The sequence below is a fragment of the Pholcus phalangioides genome, unplaced genomic scaffold (genome assembly GCF_987345545.1).
Source record: "Pholcus phalangioides strain wild (caught in Gottingen) unplaced genomic scaffold, Ppha-v1.0 ptg000002l_1, whole genome shotgun sequence".
Classification (NCBI taxonomy): Eukaryota; Metazoa; Arthropoda; class Arachnida; order Araneae; family Pholcidae; genus Pholcus; species Pholcus phalangioides.
In genome coordinates this window covers 15,902,697-15,928,484 of record NW_028301595.1, presented here as the reverse complement: position 1 = coordinate 15,928,484, position 25,788 = coordinate 15,902,697, and the positions used below count along the sequence as shown (strand labels likewise).

Below are 25,788 nucleotides of genomic sequence, written 5' to 3'. Positions count from 1 at the left end.
TAAGGTATAGAGGATGTTCCCTTTGCATGCATATGCCCATGCTGGTGCTGCATACAAAATAGATGGCTGAATAATTTGAGTATACATCATTATCTTATTTTTTAGGCTTAACTTTGTCCTAGGATTGCAAAATTTTGCAATTTGATTGATATTTATTGTTGCATTCCCTATCCTGTTTGACTTGTGTTTTCTGAAATTCAGTCTATTATCCACATATACTCCCAGATATTTAATAACCTCTTTTGGGTATATTGTATGTTCATTGATCTTTATAGATGTATTAGTTGGTAATTTCCTGGTTGTGAACCAAATTCTCACATTTTTCTGGATTTAATTTGGCTCTGTTGAAGTGATTCCATCTCTCTATCTTGTGTATTTCATCTTGTAGTTCTGTTAGTGCAATTTGTGGATCGTCATTTGATTTCATTATTATTACATCGTCTGCATACATTCCCAGTAGTCCATTTCTTGTTTCCGGAAAATCACCCATATAGATGTGTATATAGGGACATAGGTTTGATCCTTGATTTATTCCAGCTTTTATTTTACCTCGTCTTGATTTTTTCTCATCTATTTACACATGAAATGTTCTATCTGAAAAGTACAATGTTAGTAATTTTATAATTACAGGGGGATAACCTCCCATTATAATTTTGTGAATCAGTCCTTTTCTCCATATGCAGTCAAATGCTTTGCTATAGTCTAAGGCGACTGCTGCTGTGTATTTTTTCTGTATTCTCGCTTTTTGCACATATTCTATTACTCGCAGGAGTTGATGACATGTACCATGATGAGATTTGAAGCCAAACTGCTCAATTCTGCCCAAGTTATTTCTAATCGTTGTTTCTACTATTATGGTTGTAATGGATTTTTTGAACTTAGACAGGTGCAGTAATAATGCAATTGGTCTGTACGGACTAGCCTCTGCTGTTGGTTTTCCTACTTTTGGTATCACCTTTATTATGGCTTTTTCCACATTTTGGGAAAATATGCTATTCCCATTAGTAGGTTCAAAATGTTTGTCATTGATATTATATTCGGTTTAAACATTTTCACTGCCTTTGATGTAATACCATCATACCCTGGTGTTTTTCTTGGCTTTATTTTGGCACATATTTTCTTCGATTTCTTTTGTTGTAATCGGTCTAAAAGTCGTGTTGTCTATTGGAAAATTGCCTGTCAAATAATTTTGCACTTGTCTTTCCGTATTATTAATTGTTTAAAATCGTTTTTCACACACTCCGACAAATTAGTTTGCTTTCTCAGAATCTCCATGTATTAATCTATTTAACATGAATGTCGCTCTCCACATGTTAATACAAGATATATGGAAGACTGGATGTTATGAAGATATTTATTATTTGAGATGTTAATTTTTTAAGGAAGGAAAAAAACTCATCTCTGCCTCTACCGGGAGTCGAACCCTGGTGGCTCGTCATCCATGAGCTATTAGCTGATCGGTTCATCGTCCATTGCACGGTTCCGTTCAGCACATATACACTCTAGCGAAGGAAAATCTCTATCTCCTCTGTAGCTTAGTGGTCAGAGCACTCGTCCGGCAATCGAGGGACCTGGGTTCGACTCCCGGTAGAGGCAGAGATGAGTTTTTTCCTTCCTTAAAAAATTAACATCTCAAATAATAAATATCTTCACAACATCCAGTCTTCCGTACATCTTGTATTAATCTATTATTTGAATTTTTTATTTTTTTCCTTTTCCATTTTATGATAAATCTGGTATAGCATTCTATCTTCTGGTGTTGCTTCTTCCAGCCATTGCGAAAATCTACTATTTATGCATTCTGATATGTCTTTTTTGACCTCTTTTGCTTTCATGTTGTATTGATTTCTAAAATATGGGTCCCATGTTCTGCCAAATTTTTCTTAGTTTATTTTTTATTCTAATTTTTTCTTTAACCCATGTCGGAAGTCCCAATGGGTTTGGATGTATCATCTTTTCCTTTGTTGTGTAATTTAATGCATTCAATACTGTTTTAGTTATTTCTTCTGTTTTTCCCTCTGCTTCTTCTGTATTTTGATTTGGTATTATGATTGGGGCTTCCTGTAATTTCTCTTGATATTTACCCCAGTTTGTAATTTTATTTTTAATCAACCTGTGGAGTATTGCAAAGTCCATTATCTCCACCGGCATGTGATCTGAATCCAGTTCATTTAAAACTTTCGATTCAACAAATATATTTAGTCTCTATGATAACATTACATCAAGTATATCAGGTTGATTTAAAAAATTCTGAATAATGAGTTGGCTCTTCTGATGCATGTACCCTTATTCTTTCTTGTTCACAAAATCTTTTTAGTATTCTACCCTGTCTGTTTGATTTTTTACATCCAAATGAAAGGTCCTTACAATTAAAATCTCCCATAATGACGTGTGGTTACAATCAAATATTTAATTCAGATGATTTAGGTAAATTGCATTCACTGGCGGTTCGTATATTGACGAAACTCTTATTAACTTTTTACTGTTGTATTCTATATCCACTATTACCGTTTCTATGCTGTCTGAGTTTGGTGTGTCCACAATGCCATAATTTAAATTATTTTTTATGTAGACTGCTAAGAAAGCATACTGTTTGCAAGTAAGTAAAGCTTTAAGGTGGAATTTTAATGAGTTTTTTTAAGGGTTTTTTCTAACTCCCATAATCTAAATAGCATTGAATACACAGATTTATTTATGCATCTCTTTTGAGATAGAGTATAACAATGCAATAACATCATTAGAAAGTATACTGTTTGTGAGTAAATGCAGTTTTGAGGTGTAGTTTTTGTTGGGTTTTTTCACGGTTTTCTCACCTGGGTTTTTTCGGGTTGGGCAAAATCAGACCAACCCTGATCGGTGGTCACCTCAAGCTCATGAGGAAAAATACCTTATCAATATCCTCCCTTGGGTTTGAACCTGGGACCTTGACAGCAACTTTCATGGTGGTAGACGAGCATCTTACCCACAGCGCCACTCAGGATCACATATCTGGTCTAAGATGTTAAATTTGAATTTCGATCCAGAACGGCTCTAGTATACTGCCTTTTTGACAATGTGTTAAGGATTTTTTCTTCAATGAGAAAAACATTCAAAAGTATGAAAGGAAGTTGCTACGAGTGAAAAATTATTTTGGATGGTTTTTTCTAAATAAAAAAAAATTGCTGAAAAGAGAATTCTATGGTAGTTAAATGGAAAGATAATGCAGCAAAACAATATCAAAAACAATAGCAAACAAAACATTCTTTAACCATTAAAAGCCCCCAATGTTCCATAAATGGACGTTCTTATTTGTAAAAATATCAGATAAAAATTTATTCCAATATTTCTGGTTTTTATCGTATATAGAAAAGAATTCAAAGCATTTTTTGAATTAAATTCAGAAACTTCAGGTTAATACAAACTTTTTCGACAGAATTTTGACATTTTTTGGGCGTTTCGATTAAAATTAGCCAAAATTTCAATTTTGAAGTAGATTGAGTGGTAGAAACAAAAATAATTTTCAAAGTAAATCAATTTTTTTTGTACTGTTACACGTGAACAAGCAACTTGTGTTCAAAAATGCATGTTTCATTTATGGAACATTGGCCTTTTAAGAGAGCGGGATTCTAAGGATATATACTGTGCAGTGTGCTGCTTCGATTTTTCTGCTTGAATCCCAGGGTGTTATCATCCGACATGTGTATAGGGCTACTTCTAATGACGCAGAGAAATGTGCTTTCCTGTGCGTTTTGTTTATATTGGGCGAGTGTTTTTTATTCTTTCATTCTTAGAAATGCATGTTTTGGGCAACTGCAGACTAATCAGAGTTCGACAGTCGTAAATAGTCTTATATTCAGCTGTATGTAACCATATTAGAAAGATATCTCGCATTAGAAAAAGCCGTAGGATACTTAAACTCTTTCAGATTTAAAATTAGAGGGCATAAACTCAATTCTACACTTGCTAATGAAAATTGGAACATCACAGATGAAGATAATATTGTTAAAAATTATCTAGTGAACACAGGGGCAGATCTAGAGCTCACTGTTGGGAGGGGTGTTTTTTTTCACAAAAATAGGTAGAATAGGGTAATTATATGTCCCACATTGTCTCGGACTTATTTTTTTTCCTTCTCACTTTTTTTTTGAAAAAAAATTACCCCAGATTTTTCCATCTCTTCGCTTAAAGTTTTCTTGAATTTATTTAATCAAAAACATAGATAAAAATTATATTAACAGATTTATTGAATGTGATATATTTGCATTTCTCTTGGGGATCACCTTCTATAGATCTGCGCCTGACAGCCCCGTCATTTAGAAGGGGTCATTGCCCCCCCCCCACGGGTTTTGAAAATACACTAAAAATGATATATATATATATATATATATATATACAAATATATATACATAGAGTACATGTGCTTTGCCCCCCCCCCCACCTTGGAAAAAATTGAAATGACAGCCCCGGCGCCTGTTAAGAACAGTTCCAACTGATATATGTGGAATGCCAGATATATTTTGCAACAACGAGGAAAGGGTGTTAGAAACTCTCAAAACTGGTGCCTATAAAGTGATGCCACCACAAATAACTATGTAGATTTTTATTCTAAAGGTGGGAGCTTATTTACAGGTCATGTAACTGTTCTGCACAATAAATCTAGTGTTTTCCGTGAAATTGCTGCATGGTTTGCCATCTCAAGCGCTTCTGAGACACATTATCCGAACCAATACCTTATCAGCCTGAGCAAGCATGCATTTGGGACCTCAGTGTGTGCGTGTTCGAAGAGCAGTTAAAGGACAAATTGAGCATTTTCTCTAATCTAGAGCCCAGGCACCAGACCCACCTACTAACGCCTGAGTAGTGCGATGTCTGTCTTCCATCATGAAAGTTACAGTCAGGGTTCATGAATTCAAATCCAGGAAAAGCGATAAAACAAGTTCTTTACCTGCAGAGTCTGGGGCAATCACTGATAGATGGCACCTACATTTCCCACCCAACTCCACTGGTTGGAAATTGCCATATTACCGAGTTGGTGTAAAGTAGACAGCAGGTGCTTCTCCCCCCCCCCCCACCTCCTCCAATGGGAGGGGAAAGGACTTTAACTCCGTAACAACCCAGGCTTTTCCCCAACTATGGGGGGTTTCAACAGCCTATCAAAAGTCATTTGAAAATACACTACAAATGGTATGTGTATATATATATGCGTACCTTTAGTGCATGCTCTTTGCCCCCCCCCCCGAAAAAGTTGAAATGACGGCCCTGGGTTTCAAGGACCCAGTTAATAGAGTGACACCACTGTAAACCCCTTCCAGAAGTTTATAGGAAGCTTATTTCCACGGTACTCAAATTACGGTGAACCATGATAGAAGTCCCATACAAAAAAAAATAAATTTCACTTTTACCCATTAACCCTTCAACCTCGGTTAGAACATTATTTCGTGGTTCCTTGAATGCCGTCATAACCGAACTTGGTAAATAAAGAATATGTTCAGTCCTACATTATTGAAGGACAATATTCATGTTGAACATTAACGCCTATGAAGTCAAATGTAAACTTGACATTACCCATTCCACAATGGCTTTCTTCTTGGCTTTATTCAACATGATTATTATAAACTATTCGATATTAATAGAATAGCTAGATATAAAAGAAAATGATAGTGACTCTGGCTCCTACAACGCCATGTCTTTCGAAAACATGAACCGGCGAAAAAATACGTTGGGAAACACTTAACAAACGCAGGTCTTAACTGAAACTGAGTAAAAAAAAGTCAAAACATGAGATACATAGTGGTGAATCTCGCACGTAAACGAATCAGAAAATCTGTCTTATCTCGATCTAAATTACAGAACGTTTTTTTTAATTGGCTGTCAATGCAACTAGCATGAAAAAAAAAATCATTTTTTCATATTTGTTTTAAAAACAAACAAAATTATTAACATTTTTTTATGTTTTCAATTTCAATTCGAAAAGTATCAGTTATTAATAAAATGTTTTTCATTGGAAGAAAACAAAAATGACGAAATAAAGAGTGACCATATAGCCCGCATTCAGTGAGAAATTGACTTGTTCTTATTATTTTGGTCATCTTAGTTATTTTATAAAAATTTCCTGTCATTTCATTCTATTTGCAACAAAGCCTATTTGAGTTTCCGCTCTTTATTGAAATTGAGGATTGAAATTATTTTTCTACCCATAAATTATATTTCAGTAACTATAAATAAGATTATTCATCTCGCATATTTGTCACGTTTTATTTCGTGGAATTCATTGTAATTCACTGCAGTTTGCAGTAAAGGCTTCATTTACTGCCAATGGCAATTAACCAATTATTCATACAACACTTGGCAACTTTGCTCATTTTTGGCATCTTTTTGGCGAGAGTTGGCAATGTCTTCAATTTTTCCGGAGGAAATATGATCTGTTTTGAACATTTCGTGATTTTTTCTTTTTCGAAACTTTAGAAATAATTAGCGATTATTCTTACCTTTCGCGTCATTTTTATTTGACATTAGCGAGATTCTTCTGCATCTTGGATTACCTCCATGGGGTCATTCAGACGTCAGCATCGAAGGGGGGGGGGGGTTCGGATTTGCTGACTTTTGATGACAAAAGCGGAGGGGGGGGGGGTTGAAGATTGGTTACGTCATCAACCACCCTTTTTGAAGATATGAAATATTCTAAGCTGCTGACGAAATTTTGCTGACAGGAGGGGGTAAAAAATGGCTGAAAATCTGCTTACGTAATACTTGAATGGTTCCCATCCTAAAGCCGGGTTTTCCTAGGAGCAGGTTTCCTGCGCCGCGCGCAACGTGATTCGCCCAGCGCGACACGCCGTTCACTCACCAGTAAGAAAAACAGCATGACTGTTTTCCTACAGAGCGCAATACGCCTCACGACAGGCGCTTTACGTCGGGCGTGATTGGCCGACTGCTTCTGGAGGAGTCAAATGCGTCGTGCGCCGCGGTTTTGCCGATATTCTCTTCACTCATGTGTTTTCTTTCCCTTCCCTTCAAACCGGAGCATGCAGACGACAGAGTAACTGATGCCAAGGCCATACACTATAATATAGTCGTCTTGATCTGATGCGCCACCCAAGGACAACAAAAACGCGTAGCGTAATTATGTAACACGTTCCTGCCGGCGCAAAATGGTCTAATTCAGTTCACGCGGCGCAAGAAACCTATTCCTAGGAAAACCCGGCTTTAGAGGAGAAATAAAGAGGAGAGCTTATATTTCTTCTCGATGTTCCCATCCTCAAAATACAGGAATGGCCCGCATAATTACGGGTTATATATGGTCATGATGAATGAAAATGAATAAGTTTGGAAAAACCAGATGTCCTGTTTGGCAACAGGAAATGTGTCAGTGGTTAAAAATTTTTTAGGGATTTTAACACATTTATTTATCATCATAAATCGTGAGTGAAGTATATTATATATGTTTCAATATATATGTAATAAATTTTTTCCTCTTTCTTTACAGCATATATTTGTCATGAAACCATTCTCTAATTTTTTGCGATCAATTGACAAGCATTAATGTACCTATCAGTACTGTGATCCCTTTACTGATTATACATATAAGCAATTTGTACTATTTAATTTTATTACTCGCGATTTGGAGCCTCTCATACGTAAAACAAAAGCCATTTTGTGTTTAACTTGTCAAAATGGTAATTATATTCAATGTGAAATCATTCAATTTGGAGCCATAGTATTTAGTCTCTGATAGTAAAAGCATTACTTCCAAGAGCTTTCTCATATGTGAGAGGGTGGGGCTAACAGGACTCCTCCTCTGGGTCCCAATGACAACAACCACCTTTTTTTTTTACACTATAAATTCACTATAGAAGAACCCATGAAAAGTCTGGCCAGGGAGGCCCATCAAAAATCAGTCTACATGCCCTGCTCCAGGATGTGGAAGCCATGGAGAAAGGTCTACCATTTAAATAGGTACCTCATAAAGTTTTAGGAAAATCACATTCAGAATAGAGGTTTCATTCTTTGGCGATGCTTTGCTGTTTTTCCTTGAAACAATTCCATCCTTAGCAATCCTAAATACACTGGAACTTCAGTTTACGAGCATAATTCGTCCCATGAACGTGCCTGTAATCCGAAACACTTGTGTAAATAACGTCCAGAATATAAAGGCCTGTTTACACGTGCTAAGTAATTAACTAAATTTATATCGTGGAGCGCTCTAAAATCTGTCTCCAAGGGAGTAATGAATGCTCATTGGATAGAAACGAGTCATGCTTTGGGACGTTTCCATTGCCAAAGAAGAAAAACTATCAGGAAAAGATTATACTGCAGCGGTTAAGTCCCAATTTATGGTATACTTTTATGTCGCCAAGTTTTCAACTGCGTCAAAACAGTGATACATCACCAACATAGTTATTCCTCCCCTAAAATATAATGTTTTATAAAGCTCAAATTGGGTCTAAAAGTCACCATATTAAAAAAATATATACACAAAAGAAATCACAATAAAAACAACCTTAGACTAAATAAATGATAAAAATTGAAAATAAAATATTCTAAACCAGATACATGAAGATTGAAAATTAAGCAATGGTATTACATAATGAACAACAGGTTATGAAGAAAAACATGATTCCGGAATAAAATCTCCAGATTATAAGTAACAAATGAGTGACTCTATTTTTAAAAATTAGAAATAGGACTTTTTTATAATAATGTAATGGTGAGGGCAAAGAATAAGAATACAATTGTTCGCAGGGCTCCACGTATAACCAATGCCATAACTAGGCAGGTGTAACAACATAGGGCCCACTTGGAAGGGTGGACCTAAATGGGTTATTCTGGGCCCAAGAATGGACGTAAAGCAAATTCTGGCACAGGAATTGCTAGTTACGGCACTGAGTATAACAGCTAGCATGCAAAAAAACATAAAAATAGAAGTATAAGAAAAACGATTGCAAAGGAAATACCAATAATAGCACAAAAAAAAAAAATACAGAAAAAAATAACTGGCTAGGAAGAAAAGCATCAACAGGCAAGAGAAATAATTGCCAAAGATAAAAGGGGGTTATACCATAGCTATTCTTTAGTAGCCCATTACTAGAGATTAAATTTTTCATTTACTTCATAAATGCAAAATTTGTGAATTTCAATGATTAAATGAAAAAATTAGAATTGCTACTGTTTTTCCGAGAAATCTTGATACTTTGCACTTTGGCGTCCCTATTCCTCCATATGCTTCTAGGCTGTAATTGGCATCTTAAAAGAATAAGAAATTGAGTACTTTCAAGTAAAGGGGCTAGTATCAGACTCCTCGAGTTACATGACTACCTGATTCAACTTATTTTAAAACCACTTCTTGGTGACTACATTTAGGGCACATAAAGTGAATCTTGTGGGTGACATATTCATCAAAGAGTTCAAAGAGGGGGACTCTGTTGTGGCCAAGAGAAAGATAACTTTTTTTTCACTTGAGAAAAATGAAAAGTGTGCATTTAAGCTACCGTAAAGGAAAAAGTGTCAAAAAATGCCAGCAAAACTCTTCCTGACAGGCCTGTAGTAACTAGATGTGATTCATGGTTCAAAGCTGTCATTTATCTGAGCGTTTATATGAAACATATTGTTGCTTTTCTAAATTCATATGAAGACAATAACTCAAGCATAAGTTTCTTGAAAGAAAGTTTTGACAATGAAATTCCAGCTCTTAAAATACGAGTTTCAGCTCACTTTCATTTTCTAGTTTTGTAGGAAAATTTTGGAACTAATCAGTAATTTCGAAGGATCCAACAATACCCCTTCGTGTCACTTTTTTTGAGCAATTTGGTAAACTTGAAATCAGGGTTGTGTTTTTGATGTGACAAGTGTCAAAAACAGGTTTAAACCGTTAAAACTGAAAAACCCATAATCAATGTGTTAAAATATTTTTCCTTTGTCGAGTAGATATGTTGAACAACCATAAACATTTTTTATGCAGACTATAGTTTGAAATATTAATTTATTATATATAATTAAGTGCAAAATATTAATTTTGGTATTCTAAATTTTTTGATCTGCAGAAAATTGTATTCCATGGCAAAATTAAATTAATGCTTAGCACCCATAAGAGCATAAGTAATTTTACTCATTTAATTCACACTCACAATATCAGCATCGCCATCCGTTTTCAATCCCCTGCTGAATGTAGGTCTCCTCTAAATTTTTCCATTTTACTCTGTCTGATGCTTTAGCAATCAAGTGGACTCCAGTCACTTTTTTGATCTCGTCGATCCATCTTGTGTGGGGATGCCTTCTCGAACGTTTAACACCACGGGGGTACCAACCCAGAATACTTGTGGTCTATCTGTTGTCCTGTCTTCTTGAAATATGTCCAGCCCATTTTCATTTTCAACGTTTTATTCTTTCCATGATATCATATACCTTTGTGTAGTTCCTGATTCAAGTGATTCGTGTTCTGTCTCTTCTTGTGATACCTAGCATACATCTTTTCATGCTCTTTCGTGTTGTCTATAGCCTTTGTATCATCTTCCTTGTGAGTATCCATGTTTCAGTTCCATAAGTCAGTGCGCTGTTAGCACATTCTGGTTAAATATTTTTCTTTTCAGGCATAGTGACATGTGGCTTTTCAGAATTAGTTTTTGCCAAAAGTGCTCCATCCGATCCTGATTTTTTTGTTTATTTCATTAATGATTCTGTTGTCCATGGTAATTTCTTGTCCCAGGTGTACATAGCTTTCTACTTCTTCGATCTCTGTGTTGTTGAGCAAGATTGTCCTCTTTAACGCAAAGGAGTTGAACATAACGTTAATATAATTTTTGATAAAAACTCACAATATATCTCAGTACAAATCCAAAGTTTGAAAATACTCCCTTGATTGAAGTGGCAAGACTCACTAGCTGTAAAGCATTGCCAGTTTCACAAGTTGAGATGCAGCATCAATTGCAAAAACGAAAACATACCATTAGAAATTATTTCACTAAGGATAAGAAATTATGGGAAAAAAATAAAAAAATAGTTTTATCAGCTTTCATATCCAATCATCACTGACGACGAGCACTTGCTAATTTTGTTATGTTGCCCTATTCAGAGCCATATCATTTTACATGTGCTTAGTCCTTTAATTTATAATTGGTTGGAATGTTATTTCCATTATTTCCAGTAAGAATATTGTTTTGAGTATGTGAAATTTTCCACGATTTAATAATAACAGAAATTAACATTGTATATATTATAAAAACATTCTACACACATATTATCTGTTTGAAAAATAGAGCTGTAGATTATAATGCCAATAATATTGCCTAAAATTATTCTGAAGAGAGTAGAAAATTATTTAATGATGATATTAAGTATTTATTACTAATACAGCCAAATCCCATTGTAACGAACTCTAAGAGATTGGAGAAATCACTTTGTTATAATGAAATTTCATTATAAAGGAATTCCAGGTTTCTGCATTGTTCCTATGTAAACTTATCTGGAGGATTAGAAGTGTTCACTAAAACGAGATTTTTTTCACTGTAATAGTATTCACTAAAACAGGATTATGCTGTATAATATTACAATTTTAAACATTACATGCAATCCATGTATTTGTTTTCAATAGGAATTTATACAATGAAATTCACTATTTGAGGCTTTTGACATGACTGTTTAAACCGTGAAAAACTGTCATACATCAAAAACCTGCCAATCCTGCTTAAAATCTGCTCTTGAGTGCCAGTTTCAAGAATTTTTATGGGGAAAAAAAATTGACAGATGAGAATGGTGCAATTGGTGAAGAGCTGAAGACAGCAGCAACAGAGGCCAGTTTAAATAAATTGACTCTAAACACAACTTCCAATGCAATAAATTGAGCTCACAAGCATATAGGTAGACTATTCTGTCCATCAACAGCCTCAACAACACCTACATCATCTTTGAACACAAATTTATTATTATAAAGATGCTCCGAAATACCTTATTTTTTTATTGTTGATTTAGCCACCTGGCAGTCGAGTGGTTAGGGAACGAGCTTCTTACTGTGCAGGTCTGAATTCGAATCCCGGTTCGGGCATGGATGTTTACTAACACTAACAAATTCCCTGGACGGATCATGCTGATCCCTTGGGAATACGTGTGGATCACGTTATTATTATATTATTATTATTATTTGAAAATTGTTTTTGTGCGTGTGAACAAATGCAATTTTTTTTTTTTTATTTTGCAAACTTTTCGATTTGAATTTATTTTATTATATTATTATTATTATTTTGCAAATAAATGCAAAATTTCTCCTGAATTTTTTTTTCTTTTTTTTTGGTGAAATTTACTCTCTAACAATTATTTTCACTAGAAGACCTCTCTCATCATGGTCCTCGCATCCTGGAGCAGGGATCCCAAGGTTAGATCTTTGGCGAGTGTCCAAGCCAGACTTTTCGCTGGCACTTCTTAAGTGAATTCATAGCATGAAAAAATAAAAAAAAATTACAATTGTTCCAGCCCTGTCATCGCCAACCTTGTGGGGGGTCCATGTTTCTCATATGTGAAAAGTCTACCATTTAAATAGGTAGCCTACTACATGTTTTTGTTAAGAAACCTTATCGATGATGGTAGTTTCACTCTTCATTTTGTGATACCTGATCTTTATCAATCCTAAATGCGTTGGAACTTCTGTTTACAAGCATAATTTACTCCGTGAACATGCTCATAATACAAAACACTCATGTATCAAATCTAAATTCCTGTTTTCATGCATTAAGTAGTTAACTAAATTTTAATTCAAGTGCTCAAAAATCTGTCTTAACGTAAGTAATCAAGTAACGAAGAATGCTTATTGAATAATATGAGGCAACTTCCACTGGTGCGTGCACGTAGTGCCTACTGAATAAAAAAAATAGACTGAACTCTATTCTCTACTTACCTACTTAGTCACTTACCAACTAAACTTGTGTAAATGAGCCTTTATGTTTTCATACATTGTAAAGTACTTGACGATGTCTTAAAATTTAGTTAACTACTTAATCACTTTTCCTATGTAAATGGGCCTAAACTTACCCATAGAAAATGATGGAAACAATTTCTTCCATGACTGTCTCCCTCCACAATCATTTTCGAAGGAAAAGTACATGTTGATTTATTAAACATTAACGCATATTCAGTGTCAAAGAATGAAATCGACCTATCAAAGATATCATATTTTTTTTTTACCACTGAAATTAAAAGTCCTTTTGCTTTTAGCATGTCATTTAACATTATATTGCAATTCAGTTGATTTTTCTTTCTTGCATTTAGCAGAATTTTATGATAAGTAGATTTGTTTTAACAAGGCTCTTCTGTGTTCTGCAAACAAATATTTGTAGAAAAATGTGTGCGAACTACTCACACACATATATCCAATTCAGACATTTTCTTGTTTGATTACAGGTACTTGTGTGTGGGTGAAAACATGAATGTATTCACGAAACTGAGATCAGGGAAAAAGTCTGGAAAGAAAGACTCTTGTCAGGTTCCTTCGGAAATTGGCATTCCCTTCTCTGTCAAGCACAATGTTCATGTAGAGATAAATGAATGCACTGGTGAAATCAAAGGGCTTCCAGACCCCTGGCTTAGACTTCTACAACAAGCGAATATAAGGTGAGTATGATAGTGATTCAACCATTAAGAGTTCATTAATGTTGATACTAGGTGCAGATACAGGGCGATGTGTCAGGAAGGGCAACTTATGGTGTAGGTTTGTACCCCTTAAGCAGAATATGCCTAAATCTGTGACTTACGTCGCAGAACGATCAGTGACACTGCGGAACAGTGTGGAAGAATTTTAAGAAAAGTGTAGAAGACACTATTACTAGATGGGAATTTTTACCAAAGAATATTTTTACTCAGCTGAGGGCTCGTTATAGAACAATGCAAAATATTTTGTTTTGAGTGTTTATAGAATTGTCCCATATTTTATGGGGGCCAACAAATTTTTCCATATTATCCAGCTCTATGGAGTGGCTGGATCCATCTTTTTTTCTATTGATAGGCCTAAGTTATATGGAAATGAAACAAGTTTTTTTGTACTTGTAACACCACTGTAAAAAAACAAGTTTTTTACAGTGGTGTTTACCAAGGTTTCTACCATGTCCTGGTAAAAAAGTCAATTAGTTAAGCCCCGGATTGGCTGGATGTTAAGTTTTGTGTTATGGCCATCCTATTATTGGTTTGGTAGCACATCATTTTATACTGACAATTTTTCTTTTTTTCTGACTTTCTTCCAATACAGCAAAATTGAACAAAGCCAAAATCCTACAGCTGTACTGCAAGCTTTGAAATATTATGTGCATTCTATCAAGAAGAAGCCTGGGGATGTCAAATTTATTGCAACTGCCAATACTGTCGATGAGGAATCTAAAGAAATTGAAGAATCAATTTCAGGTTTGTATTTAAATCTCTTAACGTGCAACATTTACTTTTTTAAATTATGAACAAAAAATATTTGATGAAAATCACCTTGCTAGCAAATATTTTGCTACAAAACTACGTCATTTAATTAGAAAAAGGCTTTTCTGGTTGTTATGCCAATAGATTGTTATGCCTACACACCTTAGGAAGAGAAGTTAGTAGTCTCTTCCATGATCAGGCCAAAGTCCTCTTGCATACCAAATAAGTGTGCTACCTAATACACCAGAGATAAAAACCTTTCTTTATAACAGAGAATACCACAAGTATTACAAAAGCTTATTCTCAGCAAACAAATGCTATTTGTGAAAGATTTCATAAATCTATAAAAAATCACACAATAATGTGTTGCATGTTACACTGAGTAGGGACATCAGCTTCCTCTAAGTACAGCAAAGACTGCCGTAGGTTGCAAGAGTATAGAGAGCTGGTGTTATTTTCTTGGCTCATAATGCATTGGGAAAATGATTTTTCTGGTTGTTATGCTGATGCAAAGGTGAGCTGTGTCCTTCAGGACCCGGCTAACTTTTCTTCCTATATTTTGTATCTGCATAATGACCAGAAAATCTCTTTCCTGATGTATTACAGACTGAGAAAATAGCATAATTTCATTTAACATTCAAAGCCTCAGATGCTTTAAACAATTCAAACACTACAATAATGTCTGACTGCACTGTATATCTCTCTCAAGCAATACCTACCTCTTATATTCTGCATAGATTTTAATTCACCATAATATAATTACTTATTAATTATTTTGTATGAATATTAATAGTTTAAGATTGTGAAACAAATGAATAGGATCTCTGTGTATTTTTATATAAGAAATTTGATTTTAGGTATGAGATTTTCAGTATATGCAACTAACTTCAGGAGCAAAATTAAAATTGTAAGTCAATGCAATACTGTCTATGCACACCTATCCATTTCCTAAAACACTGGCTTGTTTTTGTAATTAAAACTTGATAGTTTGAAAAATCTGGTTTTGTATCCCTTTTTTTGTCCTTAATGAAAATTTGGTACCTAATCCTTTTTCAGTCATTAATCAACACAAATACAGTGATACCTGGGCTGACAAAGATTATTTATTCCACAATCACATTCATAAGTCAAAACCTTTGTTAGCTGAAACATGATTTCTCACAGGTTTCTATGGAAAATCATGTAATTTGTTTCAGGTATGGTCAAAAATTTTGAGTTTTATTAAACACTAGCTATAATACCCGGCGCTGCCCGGGTTTTCTTCAATGAGGCTTTTTTGGATCACGTGATATCTCCCTCTCTTTTTCTTGAGGGACATACAAACCGTGTCCAAGTTAACCAATATGGCGACCTGCGCGATTCATGAAATAAACAAATATAGATTTACACAGAAATGAATATATATTTTTCTTTTTTTAAGGGGCGCTAGATATTTCGATCCCCCCCCCCCCTGAACTTCAAGTTATCCATCTGTCTGTTCCAGCTTCCAAAAATCCTTAGTTAAAGCTGTGGAATTTTTTCGATGCACTTTTCACGGGCTCATAACTAATTTTAAAATATCCTAATGAATTTATGCTGTCCTAATTATCCTAACATGAATTTATGCAAATAAATATCAAAAGAGACAATATGGAGACATTAATTTTTATGCTTGAGAAGATATAAATGAAATCAATGATATTGCTCGAATATCCAACTCAAAAGTATAGGTTTGGCTAATTACTTCATATTTAATCTCCTGGGCTTCGTATATCTCTAAGCGAACTGAATATTTCAAAAATCGAGAATTCAATACAATTTTTAAAATTATTGATGGGGCGGAAAATCCCACTAATTTCTGCATTTCTACAGTAAAATCGACAATTTTAGCACTGATTTCTATGAGGATCACCCTTTTCCTGACTCTCAAAGCGATGCTGATGATGATTATGACGTCCATTCAAAAATCCTCATTACTGAGAGTATATTGAAAATGTGGCAAACCATTATAAAGGCATAAACTATTATACATATACTAACAGGATTAAAGAAGTGACAAACCGTTGTAAAGGCATATACACGTCTGAAACGCATTGCTAGGGAACCATGGTAACCAAAGTAAACGTTCGGAAAGTGATTGTTGAGGCCCAAAAACCATTATTGCCGGACAGTTTTTTACCCATTTGGGGCATTTGCCCTGGGCTGACGAAATTTTAAAGTAGCCTATCGTTCAAGTCGGGTCTCATTTGGTATATATGCAAAATTTGGCGACGATCGATCTAAAATTGTAGATTTGTATAGAGAACATACACACACACAGACAGACAGAAAATCAATTTTATATATATAGATTAAGAAGCGCTGTAAAAAAAAAAAGACAAACTGTCAACAGCTTCACAATTGGATAAAGAAGAATTTACAGGAAGATAAAAAAAACTGAAGATAAAAATATCTAAATATAAAAATATCTTTTTATTTCGCTCTATGTATCTCAGTTGGGTTGTAGTGTTCCCATATAGAATGTTGTCAGCTTATTTCTTTGTCTCATGTTCATGCAGATGGAAAAATGTAATCTAGAATGCCCAGAACATTCAGTTTGATGCCAAGAGCAGGGCTCCCACTCGTCCTACTTTTCCTACTTTTTGGTGAAATGTCCTACTTTCTCGGTTTTGCCCTACTTTCTCGGTTTTGTCCTACTTTCTAGTTTTTGTCCTACTTTCTAGTTTTTGTCCTACTTTTCCTACCAAATCCTATCGACAAAATTTGTGTAATTGATTTTAATTGAGCAGGAAATTATTGATATATTGCCAAATATTACAAATGTTGGAAAATGCAATTAATGATTCTGCCAAAGCAGAAATTGTATAATTTTTAAGGTAATTTGGAGGGGGAGAGGGTGTATGTGGACCATTTGATTGATAAATTTTTCATTTGCTTAGTTTGAGGGTTCAACGCGTATAGTAGTCATTAAAAACTTCTGTCTGGATGGAAAAATAATTTGTATTTATTACTTCATGGTCTTGGACAGTAACTTTCATCATTCAAAATTATGGTGTACATTTTCTGTATAGGTGAAACAACAGTTTGCATTTCAAAGCAGTTGCATATATAGGCCTATTCTAGGTTTGGTGATTCTGATGCTACCCAATAGCATTCAGCTGTCTTCTGTATTTTTAAGGCATGAAGAGGCATAAACAATATTTACAATGCTCAGCAAAGAGCTAGAAATGGAAGCGCTTCATTTGTCAAAAATGATTACACTGGCATTTGACAGTAAAATGTGAACAAAACAGTAAAATTTAAAAAATGATGAACAACACAGTAAAACTATCTGGTTCACTTTGCCTTATTTACGTCGGATCTTGTAATTTACACATTTTGCATTGTACTTTTGAAAGTGTTCTCGAAGGTGCGTCATTCTTAAAAAACTTACATCTTCGAAATTTGCTGTGCCTTGTCGAAGAGAGTTGACAAGCTCTTCACTTTGGAAACCTCCAAAAAAGAATGTAATATATATGAGGAGAGACAGCAAAGAATTATCTATGGTTGCTAGTGCACTGTTTTGGCCAAAAATTGGTTTTGTAACCAAGCCATTTGTCATTTTGTTTTCTCTTGACTGAAATAGTGTTGGGAAAAAAAGATTATTAAAATTTTTTTTTTTTAATTATTTAATTATTTTTTTTGCAAAAAAAATTTTTTTTTAGGAATTTTTTTCTATTATGCTATGATTATGTTGTCTAAGGGGGTTACCCTACCCCATCTTACTTTTTAGTCCTGCGTTTTCCCACTTTTTCTCTTTTTTTTTTGAGTGGGAGCCCTGCAAGAGTCTTGTGCTGAAAGAACTTCTGCACTGAAAAACATTTAAGTCAAGGCTTCTTTATTTTTTGATGTATTCTGTATTAGCTCAATCTTTCATTTTACATGAAATTTGCTCAAAACTTTTTTTGAGAGTATATCTAGAAAGTGATTTTGAGGCAGATCTAAATTAATCTGGCTCAAGTGACATCAATTCTGATATTCTTGGCATGAAATTTAAGCTCATAACATTGCTGTGTTAGGTTAGCGTATGTATGTATTAACAAACATTTTTTATATGCATCACAAACCAAGTTATCACTGAATAAGTTCTATTTGTCAAATTTTATTTACTGTTTGAATCAGTTCCAATTCAGAACCAGTGCACACCTCTCTTAATTATATTTTTGAAAAATTTTGCTTGATTATTTCATGTGCACTTCTCTTTTTTCCCAGAAAATATTGAGGGTTCGTCTAATCGTCTGGCAACTCCAGAGTCCAATAATGTGTCTGTACCTGGACAACACATGGAAAGGTCTTCTAGTGCTCCTACGCTCACTGAAAAGATGAAAGAAGTAAGTATAATATATTTCAAACATATTGAGTCTTAGTGACTTTTATTCTCTGCAGCTATTTGGATTGTGCGGTGTTACAAAATATATTCCACCCATAGGATGTGGGACTAAGACAGTGGTTCGGTTCTTAACCTTTTCCAGTTGAGACCCAAAATCAACAACAAGATCAGCTTCGGGACCCATGGGACTATTTTTTGAAATTAATGAAATCAGTGATGCAATAACTGCATTTATAACAGGACTATAAGTGGATTTGTACGACTCATCTAGGATGCCACTGTGAATCAAGTTTGGGTCATGACTAATAACTTGAAAATCCTTGGTTGTAAGTGGATTTGTATGAAATCTCCAAAGGCTCTAGGAATCATTTTTGGGTCATGACCCATAATTCAAGACATGGCTGTTAGTGGAGTTGTATGACCCATCTGGAAAGTCCTTGTGACCAAAGTTTAAGTCACTACCCATAGGTTAAAAACCCCTGGACTAAGACCTTATTCTACTGCTTTCTGTGCATGTTACGCTTTCAAACAAAATTACTTAATCAAAATTTTCTTTTTCAAAAAATGCCAAAGGTATTAAAAATTAATTACTGTTTTTTATTTTCAACATTTTAGATAGACGATGAGGTCAATGCCAATTTGAAAAAGCTGAAAGAGGTCAACTTGTTTTCTAATTCCTGCAATGATAACAATAGCTCTGAAGTTACATCTCATGCAACATATGTTCCGGTCATGAGACAAAAGGAATCTACGAAACCGAAATTGACTGATGCTGAAGTCATGGAAAGCCTCAGTATGTTTTGAGTAAACTACATTTTCCTTACAGTCAAATTTTTTGGTCTATTATTTTGAATGTCATTTTTTATGACCTTGCCAGCTGAAAGGGATTTCTACGTTTCTCCACCTAATGACATTTTTAAAATTCTGAAACTGCTTATATTTAGTCTCTTTTTGGCAGCATTTTCTTTCTGTATCAGCATTCATGCAGAGAAAGTAAAATCTTGTTTTACTTCTATATTGGGATTATTTTCCATTGCACTAATTTCTTTGTTGTTTAGGCGAAAAACAATTTTTTTTTTCTACTTTATCGAAAGTGGTGCTTGATTGACTTTTGGAATAGAAATGCAGTTTGAACTGTGAGATAACCAATAAACTGCGATGTATCATTGTAGAGAATTTGCTGATGAAAATTTCCCTTTGAGCACAAGTAGTCCACTGAACGAAAATATGTCTGTTGTGAGTTGGGGAGAAAAAGAAAATTACACTGCTGGCCACCGTAAATGCAACACCCTGAAGGAAGCATGCAAATAATATGAAATTTACAACATGCATTAGCGGAGGTGAGATATGCAAATGATTAGAATTTCAGCGCAGACGCACATCACGCGCGCCTGTGGCGCCACTTCAAAGCGCTATTTAAGGCTTGGCGATTTTGACGATTTGAAGTACAGCAATTGTGTTTTTTTCAAAAAAACGATCAATTATGCCTCGTAGAAAACAGCGATCATCTTTTGATCAAGTATCCGAGTTCGACGGAGGAAGGATAGTGGCCTACCGAGATTGTGGATTATCTTTTAGGGAAATCGGTAGTCATGTTGGATGAAACCAAACAACTGTAATGCGGATATGTGATCGTTGGATGCAGGAGGGTACGACGGACCGACGTGTTCGATCACATCCACCTCAGTGCACCACTTCACGTGATGACAGGCGTATTGTGCGTATGGCAGTGACGGATCGCTCAGCCACATCACGAACCATAGCACAGCACATTCAGTCTGTACCGCATCATCCAGTGTCTGCGCGTACCATGCGACGCCATTTACAGCAGAGTGGTCTGTCCGCAAGACGTCCATTGCTTCGTCTACCCTTGACGCAGAACCACAGACGTCTCCGCCGCCAATGGTGCGATGAAAGAAGGATGTGGACGGCACAATGGAATGAAATTGTCTTTACTGACGATTCACGCTTCTGTCTGCAACACCACGATGGTCGGATTCGAGTCTGGAGACACCGTGGAGAGAGGATGCTGAACAGCTGCGTTATGCACCACCACACTGGTCCTGCACTGGGTATTATGGTATGGGGCGGTATTGGATATCACTCTCGCACTCCTCTAGTACACATTGCCGGTACTTTAAAAAGCCAGCGCTACATCTCCGAGGTGTTGGAGCCAGTTGTCCTTCCTTACCTTCAGGGCTTGCCCACAGCTATATTTCAACAGGATAATGCGCGACCACACGTGGCACGCATTGTCCAAAGGTTCTTCGTCAATTGCCAGATTGAATTGCTTCCCTGGCCAGCTCGCTCTCCGGATCTTTCGCCGATAGAAAACATGTGGTCCATGGTTGCTCAACGATTGACCCAGATTACATCCCCAGCTGCCACACCAGATCAACTTTGGCAACGCGTGGAAGCTGCTTGGTCTGCTGTACCCCAAAAACACATCCAAAGTCTCTTTGAATCAATGCCGAGGCGTGTGGCAGCGGTGATCTCCAACAATGGTGGCTACTCTGGCTACTGATTTTGGCAGGAACCACACTTCACAGAAGTCTGTAAATTTAATCATTTGATGCTTGGTCAACATGTTATCTACAAAATAAATATTGTTGCGATATCTCTTGTCTTTCTTGGTGTTGCAATTTGGGTGGCCAGCAGTGTAATAGTGATCTTTTAAAAATCAATTTTGTCCAAATCTGTGTTTTTAAATAATGCTGCCCTTCAAGAATGTCTTTGAAATTTTTTCTTCACAGGACATTTTGTAAAACATTTATCGAACCCTTCTTTGGAGGGGGCTGACCCCCCCCCCCCCAATCCGCTGTTTTTAAAATGTTTAGATTAGCAGATGTGTATCGATAGCGTTGCTAAAAATGAGCTAGGAGGGATATTAGATAGAGAGAGAGTCCATGTGATGCTAAGCTAATAATTTAGAACAGTGATTGTCAACCTGGTCCTCCCTCCCTTGTGGTCCTGGGGATATTTTAAGGGACCATATGTAAAAATCAGGTGAAAGGGGATCTATGAAAGGTTAGGGGGATGACAGAAAGCTCTGAAAAAAAAAATTGCTATTAAGAATATTAAGAAATAAGCTTTCAAGTGAACTATGGTGGAGAAAAAATAAGACTGCTTTCAGAATCCAGCAGAGCTGCTTGTAAAACCTGGACCATCTTAACGCATGGGCCTGTCTGGGAATAACCTGAAGGCATTTGTTGAAGTTTAAAATACACATTGTTTTCCTAACTGATATGCACATTGAAGAAAATTAATATTGAATTAGAAATTTGACAGGTGTATTTTTTACCTACTTTTTCAGAGGATATTGTGACTGATGGAGATCCACAGAAGAAGTATACTATTTTGAAGAAAATTGGTTCAGGGTATGATTTGAAAAGGAAAAAAAATCGTAAAAAAATATAGCAAATTTTGATTGATCATGAAAGCGTACATATGTCACACATGCCTGTTTTTCGATTGAGTGCTATTTCTTTTTCTTATAGCGCATCTGGTATGGTTTATACAGCAGTTGATAAGAAAACTGGAGAGAAGGTTGCCATAAAGGCCATGGATCTGGCCCAACAACCCAAGAAAGAATTGATTATCACAGAGATTCTTGTTATGCAAGAGAACAAGTAAGTATCTATATAATAACTATATAAGTAACTGATAACACTAGACAACAAAAATTTTGCAAAACAACCTTCGATCAATACCATTTTTCTGAATAAAATACCTCTCGTAAAGCTCTTTTACTTTTTGTTAACCCTACAGTGCGTGATTTTTATTTTGAGCTGATAATTTTTTCCATAATTCATTAAGCCTATTGAAAACCGGGAAAAATATTTAAAAAGATCTATTTCGAATTGTACTCTTTATACAGTGTCTTAAAGAGGACGTAAAGCTCATATAAAATAAATGTATTGAAGTATTATTACTTTCCAAGTACATAACTACCTCCTTTGTTATTCAAACTATAGAAAGAAAAAAAAATTGGGTTGCAAACTTAAAGGTAAAAAAAGAAGTGCAAATGAATCATTTGGACCCTACAGTACACAATTTTCTTTTTTGACAGGTCACCGGAGATTTACATTTCTTTTTTTAATTAAGGAGTTTTACTGCCATGTATCAATGTCTTTGGAATGAAAATGAAAAATTGGAATAATGAAAGTCTCAAACGTGGATGTTGTCAATTGTCGGCAGTATGCACTACAGGGTTAACATAGTAATATCTCCAAAACAAGAGTCAATAAAACTTTTTCATGGTGATATTCATGTTCAGAAGGTCAATGTCATTCAGAATTGCATATGCTCATGTCAGACATTTTGTTTCATTGTTATCCTGTGTAATCTGTACTTCCAGATGATGGTTTTAAAATTTGTCTTTTGGACGTTAGATTCAGGGACATTTCGGATCCATTTTCATACTGAAGATAAAACAGAATGTGTGTTCACGTTTAATGTTTTTTTATTGTCAATAACACTATTTGCATTTTCAAATTTTCATTATTCTTCCAGGCATCCAAATCTGGTGAACTATGTGGATAGCTACCTCGTGGAAAACACTCTATGGGTTGTCATGGAATACCTAGAAGGTGGTGCTCTGACTGATGTCGTAACTGAAACAGTGATGAGAGAAGGACAGATTGCTGCAGTTTGTAGAGAGACTCTAAACGCTATAAATTTTCTTCATTCTAAAGGCATAATTCACCGTGACATCAAGAGCGACAACGTTCTTCTCGGAATGGATGGCACAGTGAAGGTAACCGACTTCGGTTTTTGCGCTCAGATATCAGCCGATGAGAAAAGACAGACAATGGTAGGCACACCTTACTGGATGGCTCCAGAAGTTGTCACTCGCAAACAGTATGGAAATAAGGTCGATATCTGGAGCTTGGGTATCATGGTGATTGAGATGATGGAAGGAGAGCCACCGTACTTGAATGAGACACCACTGAAAGCATTGTATCTCATTGCCACCAACGGCAAACCAGAAATAAGGAAAGCTAAGCTGTCTGCGGATTTATGTGATTTTCTCGATAGATGCCTTGAAGTAGATGTTGAGAAACGTGCTACAAGTAATGAGTTGATATCTCACCCGTTTCTCAAGAAAGCCGAAAACTTATCTACAATCACTCCCCTTATAAGAGCTGCAAAAACTGTTTTAAACAAATAACTGCCATATACATTTGTCCTTCATAAGTAAAGCATAGCCTTGCGTTAAAGATATATATATATATGTGTGTGTGTGACCTCTTTCTAAGCAAGTTTTGAGAATCTAACAAACCAATCGTGCAGTGATATGTGACACAGTTTTATGTGAATATATGATTTTGCATACCCTGGTGCTCTTTCTATAGCTTTTACTGTTTTGTTGATTGAAACATATTCCTGATAAATTTCCAGACATTTTTCTGGATGATGCAAATGCAATGAAGGTGGGGTTCAGGGTATAAGCTAACGCTTATCTTTTAAAAATTAAATAGCACTTGATATTCAAGTTTATGATACTAATCATAATAATGTGACTGGTTTTTTTTAGCAAATAAACTTGATCTCATCAAAGGGAAAAATATCCCAAAATTTAGTTTATTTGTCGGATGAAAATGTTCGCTTAGCTTAATAAACTCAATCATATTATACATTGTATTCTGGTTAAGTTATCGTTAGCAGATGTAAGCACCTCCAAATATACCAAGTATACTTGTGTATGAGCCGAACCTCCCACCTAAGGACCACCAAAACAACAAAAATTTTAAAAGCTATATATGAGAATTGACTTCCAAAAATTAAACACATTTCAGAGAAAAAATATTTTTCCTTATCCCATTTTTTTAAGCCCACACTTAACAAGACATTTTAAGTCATTTAAGTCATCTTAACATTTCTCTATCATATCTGTTGTTACTATGTGTTAGATCAAAAGGCAGGGGTGCTCAACTGATTCAGTATACTGGTCAGATATCCAAGGGCCGCAAACTGGTGTACTTGTCATTTTATATGGAGTGATGCTTTTCTTGAAAAATAATGTGATCCTCACGTATTCCCCAATACATCTGTATGATCTGTCATATCCAGGGAACTTGTTTGTGTCTGTAGATATCCCTGCTGAACAGGGATTTGAACCCAGACCTACATAAAGGCCAGCTACCATTCGTCTGCCAGGAAACAAAGCTTTTTCGTGAACAACTTTCTCACAAGGCTGTCTTAAAGCATTGGCTTTCCTCGGCACAGCCATGGAGACTCTTGGCACATGATGAACCTTAGATGATCTTACACAGCAATTCAGCAGTTGCCATCAATTGCATCCAACTTTTTTGTGGGGAGGTACTTGGTCAGTTCATTGGTCAGGCTAGGGGCTCATTACAAAATTATTCACTTTATGCACAAGAATACACAGTCAACCTGTTGACTAAGTTTTTTTAATAGTATTGAATGCTTTAAATTTGGAAGCATGAACGATTTCCTTATGCTAAAAGAATAAATTTTACTATAATTAGCATTTATTTAGTCATTTGCATGCTTTTAATAGAGCTGGTTATTCTCAAAACTTGCTTTGAGAAAAAACAAATTTCCAAAGTTCATGTTCTTACTAGTCAGAGAATTGTGATCACACATGAATCAGCAGATGTTAGTGAAGAAAGCACAGTGTTTTCCCTTGTTGTGTTCTTTTCTGTTTTTGTCCTCATCTTTTCGAGGCCATCGTTCCTGTTCACTTTCTCTTTATTATTATATTATACTTCCAAGATACAGTCAGATCCACTTATATTTATATTGAAGGGTACTTTGTCCCCATCTTAACAATTAAACTGTTCATATCAGGAATAGATCATGAGTGCAATATGCCACTGAATAATTTTTGATGATTTCCAATACATGGAAATAATACTTTCTTGTGTTTACAGAAAGGTGTATTTTTCCCCTCTGTGCTATTTAACCCCTTGACAGTGTCATATATTTTAGAAAAATGCATCGGAAATGGGAAGTTTTTTCCTGTGTAATGTTTATCAATACAGGTTAGAAAATAATTATTTTATAAATTTAAAAAAGTTTTAAATGTAATAACTACTACACACAGTCTT

General features: G+C 35.4%; 2 protein-coding genes across 2 annotated transcripts in view; one reads left to right on the top strand and one right to left on the bottom strand.

The window, feature by feature from the left end:
• LOC149089474 (uncharacterized) overlaps nt 1-5,771 on the bottom strand; it is a 116,784-nt gene extending 111,013 nt beyond the window's left edge. Inside the window, exon 1 of the mRNA XM_089238906.1 lies at nt 5,545-5,771. Within this exon, the coding sequence (XP_089095032.1) occupies nt 5,545-5,583 (39 nt within the window). The 5' untranslated portion in view covers nt 5,584-5,771. The remainder of the gene's footprint in view (nt 1-5,544) is intronic.
• Nucleotides 5,772-7,325: 1,554 nt separating this feature from the next.
• LOC149089473 (serine/threonine-protein kinase PAK 1-like) lies at nt 7,326-24,742 on the top strand. Its single transcript, XM_089238892.1, has 8 exons — nt 7,326-7,400; nt 13,366-13,575; nt 14,207-14,358; nt 18,595-18,713; nt 19,328-19,505; nt 22,026-22,089; nt 22,210-22,341; nt 23,225-24,742. The coding sequence occupies exons 2-8, from the start codon at nt 13,388-13,390 to the stop codon at nt 23,880-23,882; spliced, it is 1,491 nt and encodes a 496-aa protein (XP_089095018.1). The 5' UTR covers nt 7,326-7,400; nt 13,366-13,387; the 3' UTR covers nt 23,883-24,742.
• The last annotated feature ends 1,046 nt before the right edge of the window (nt 24,743-25,788 follow it).

Coding starts and splice junctions, on each gene's coding strand:
- LOC149089473 (XM_089238892.1), top strand. CDS start 13,388: ATGAATGTATTCACGAAACTGAGATCAGGGAAAAAGTCTGGAAAGAAA. Junction 19,506..22,025: donor TGAAGTCATGGAAAGCCTCA/GTATGTTTTGAG, acceptor CTACTTTTTCAG/AGGATATTGTGACTGATGGA. Junction 22,090..22,209: donor TTGAAGAAAATTGGTTCAGG/GTATGATTTGAA, acceptor TTTTTCTTATAG/CGCATCTGGTATGGTTTATA.